Source organism: Cariama cristata, unplaced genomic scaffold (genome assembly GCF_000690535.1).
Source record: "Cariama cristata isolate BGI_N322 unplaced genomic scaffold, ASM69053v1 scaffold6036, whole genome shotgun sequence".
NCBI classification, from domain to species: domain Eukaryota; kingdom Metazoa; phylum Chordata; class Aves; order Cariamiformes; family Cariamidae; genus Cariama; species Cariama cristata.
Window position 1 is genome coordinate 42,163 of NW_009623727.1, and position 4,327 is coordinate 46,489.

At 43.6% G+C, this 4,327-nt stretch overlaps 1 protein-coding gene across 1 annotated transcript in view; it reads right to left on the reverse strand.

The window, feature by feature from the left end:
- LOC104163756 (T-box-containing protein TBX6L) overlaps positions 1-1,744 on the reverse strand; it is a 10,906-nt gene extending 9,162 nt beyond the window's left edge. The window contains exon 1 of the mRNA XM_009702866.1: positions 1,589-1,744. Coding sequence (XP_009701168.1) covers positions 1,589-1,604 — 16 coding nt within the window. The 5' untranslated portion in view covers positions 1,605-1,744. The remainder of the gene's footprint in view (positions 1-1,588) is intronic.
- Positions 1,745-4,327: the final 2,583 nt, after the last annotated feature.

A 4,327-nucleotide genomic window follows, 5' to 3' on the forward strand; every position in this document is an offset into this window, starting at 1 on the left:
GGATAAGATCTTTGGACAGAAGATGCTGGACTATAATCCACTCACCTAAAGCAGTCCCTCAATTACTTGTCAGTTACCGAGACAACATTATGATGTCAGAAAATTTGCTGCAGTCTTCCCAAAATGTACGGGATAAGGTTTGCAATACCGGGCAAACTCCAACACGACAAAAGGTATGCTTCTTACCTTCACTAAAAATCAGTTGTTATTACATTTGTTGCTGTTATTGTCTGAGTGAAGAAGTCCAACACTAACAGCTACCCAATGTCCACAGGGAAGAAATGCACATCAATATATAAACCTATCTGAGCAATTAATCTTGCCAACAACCAAAAACACCCCCATGTTCTCTGATCTTATAAATGCCAGTAGAAACAAACACCCCATCCCCCTGGAGGGAACCTCATTTCTCAAAACCAGAAAGCTTTTTGGCAGTAATGCAAGTATGGTGTTTCTAGAAATGCAATGGCTTCACCTCTCAAATGCACCCAGTCATCACCTGAAATATTTCTGCTGTATGGGGTCACACACCAGAAACAATAAGAAAATGTGCTGACTTCTGCAATAGTTGGAACCCTTAACATGATCAAATAATGTAATACAGTGTATTTTTTCACTGTTGCTCTTTTGCTTTTCAACCCCAAATTCCCTTGAAGTGGCAGAAAGCAGTATGAATCAGACCAACACAGTACAGACTGCTTTATAAAAACCCAAAACAATGGTGAAGGTAGAAATCATCTGAGTCACTGCACACGTATTTTGCTTACAAACGAAACACCACCTTGCAGAGGTAGAGAAAGGAAGCTGAGAATACCCAGCCACCTCTAACACGTACACATGAACTGCACACCTAAACTAGGTAAATAGTTGTTTCCTTCTGATGTAGAGTAAAATCCAAGGCTAAATTTGGGGTTCAGTTACACCGACAAATGCAGTGACTGGCCCTTAGTTTCCCAATGCATTTCTGTCATTGTGCCCAACCTGATCACGCCCCACGCAGAAGAGGTTAACATCATATTATGAGATGGACTGATGAAGAAAAACATAAATAAACCCCTACGGAAATCACAAAAATCCTGTGTTTGGGCATGAACCTGGTAGAGGTGGGCTGTACTTTCAAAGGGCAGAGAAAAACCAAAAGCAAAACCAGATAGTTTGTATCAGAACTATTGTAGGCAATACAACAAATATTTCCAAACCTTCTGTGGCCTTCAACCTGAAGGAACTCAGGGTACTTTGCAAACAAAATACAAATAACACCTCTAGCCTTCTGCGAACGATCACACCGCACAAGGTGATACGGATCAGGGAGTTTTGGGCACAATTGTGAGTCAAGCTTTGCTACCTTACAAAAGATCTTCCAAGGCTCACAAAAAACACTCAAACCCACAATTTCTCATCTATTCCTACCAAAAAACCCAAACCCAACCCACCATTTTAGAACTCCTCTCCAGCCACACACACACTACTCTAAAGGCTGGTTAAGCCTTCAGGAGCACTTGTTCTCTTTCTAAAATGATTGTACGCTCTTGGCACAAGTCTAGGATCTTTCCGTGCAATAAGGAAAAGGAGGGAGTCCCTTACTTACCTGGTAAAGCTTGCATTTTTCCATGTACTGTGGAGTCTAGGAGCTTGCACGGCCAAGAGGGCCACCAGAGTTCTTACAAGGGGAGCCAGACTAGTCCAGTTCAAAAGCAGGTCTGATTTCCTGAAGCGAGCAAAAGCCCTTCCTTCTGAGATCCAGTGTCAAGAGTGACGGGGATGAGGATGGGACTCCAAGCACAGCTAGCCAAGGTGAGTTCCTGTTTTATGGAGGCTAATGAGCAGGGAGGAGCTTCTCGCCAGGGCTGTCCCCTTGCGATCCTTTGATGTCCAAAGGGACAAAGAGAGGAAGGATCTGCAGCAATGGCTGGGGCTAAGGGAAGAAAATCAAAGAGAATTAACATGGCTTTGACATACAGGAAACCCTACAGGGGAAATGCACCTTGATTTACTGCTAACGCACTTTTAAACAAATAGAGACAAGACCAAAAGCATCAGTTGAAGACTTACCTACAAAATAAAAACCCCAAAATCTTAAACATCAAGCAGGCAAAATTTCCTTCTGGCTGTTCCATGGATTTGACATAATTTTCATCTCCAGAGCACAGAACGATTTTACTCTTCATTTCTGGTATCAGAATCCAGACTGTATCGGGCTTGTTCCTTCCCCAGTGGGTGATTAACAGTCTGTGGCAAAATCTCCTCTCACAACTGGGATGCTGCAGCAACGCATTCATTCACCAACAGATGTCTTCTCCACTAAGAGAAACACATTTGATGTTATAACTTTACTTACCTACCCAGTCTCTGCATTCACAGCCCTTAACTGCACAGTTAATTTCCCTACCGTGCTGTTTTTCTACGGCAGGGTCCTCACCGCTGCACCACATCTGTTCTGAAGCTGAGGACTGAGGCTGCTCTACATGCAGCATCTTTTCAGCTGAGCTTTATGAGTGAAAGCTGTTAATTGCTTAATGACACAGCCATGCTCGCGTATCATTTTACCGGCACCAAACTCTTTCAGCTGGCACCTTCCAGGGGTAACGCAAGTGATCCAAGAGTCTCATGATGGATCAGGCACTGGTTTTAGGCCTTGTTCAAGGCACTGCTCCTACTGAAGGAAGGCTGAGCAGAAGCTTGAGCATTTTCCCTTAATTAGTTTATTCTGCAAGTGTGACCATTAGCTTTTGTACTTATAAGCGCTTACAAGTGCTAACAGACAGCAATCAAGTCTCATGCTTCAGGGCACAAAACAGCCAGGACACCTCAGTGAAGAAGGGAGTTCTATGCATTCACATACAGAAATGCCTATACTAACATTTACAGGTCGAAAATGTTCAAAAAGTGGAGGTCAAAAGCAGCGTATCAGTCTCAATGGGCCAGTGCTGGATCCTGCCCAGCAAATTTAGGAGCTCTATTCATTTCAAAGAATTTACTATAAGGCTGTAGCTGATTCACAGTCTATAATAAAGTCTATAAATAAACATTTTTTTTGTCAGTGATGTTATTGGGACATTGGATTTTTAGTCTGACATGCAAAACGCAGTCTGAATTTATTTAGTCAGTTCCTATACCCGAACAACATCCCTTTAAGTTCTGTATTTACTGCTTTCTGGAGCATGCAATGCAAGCACATGTAAAGAGGACAAATAGAGGAGGGACTGGCTCTTTTCAATAGTATATTGAATTTAAGGCATCTCAGTACTAGGCAGGGAGAGAAAAGCCAATGCTTAGTGCGGCAAGGAAGAACGTTTAAAAGAAAGGAGTTGGAGAGTTTGAGAAGTCCTGAGGAGAATTTAATAGTGGGAGCTGGTCCGCTGGCTCCTGGCACCTTTGAAGGACCACATCCAGCCTTCCTGCCATCCCTTTAAAACTGCTGGATAATACAGAAGACCCCAGGCTTTTCTCCTCCAGCTAACTTGGGGACATCCAGGGCTGGGGAGTCTCAGTACCACTGAGGAGAGGACTATCATGTGGTGGAGCAACATCAACTTGTAGCTCAACTGGAGATTATTTATTTATTACGTATGTGGAAAAATAAATCAGAAGGGAAAAGATCAGCTGAAAATCGTACCAAGGTCAAATCTCCTCTGCTTGTACTTGCGCAGCCAGAACAGGATGCAGAAATGCTTTTCTGCTCTGCTACGAAAGGAAAGCCGGCATCAAATCTGCCCCCCTGCCATGCCCTGCTTTTCTAATGCTAGTATTTTAATTGTAGAAAGCAGAAGAGACAACCACAATCAGAATCTGAAAAGGAAAAATAGAACAAAAATTGGGTCATAGTCAAGCTAGCAGCGAGATGGATCAGCATCCCACACCGTTAGAAACTGCACCGCAGCAGCACTGGGAATTTCAGACTCTTCACCTGACAAGAGCGTGGGATGTGTATCATGACTTACTGCTTCTTCCACCAAAGGGTACGAGAGGGTCTCCTGCTGCCACTTCATTTGCACGCTGCGCACCAGCATGTCTAGAGAACACACATTTGCTGCAAGTACTCAAATCCTTTTGGCTTTTCCCAGCTGATCGATGGGGCAGGTGGAGTCATTAATTACCCATGACTAGTTAACAACTAGCTTTCTCCCAGCCATTCTAGTTCCACTGGAAAGGTTTTGAAAGTGAAAAAAAAAGTGAATTCGTTACTATTGCTGGAAAGCGTGGCTAACAGGAGCAATCCCCAGGAAATTCATCACTAGCAAAGGGGGAATTTAGCACATTACCCTCTTGTCCGCCTGTCCATGGAGCACCCTCAGGCAGTTTGCTGGGAAGTCAGAGGTGAATGTGC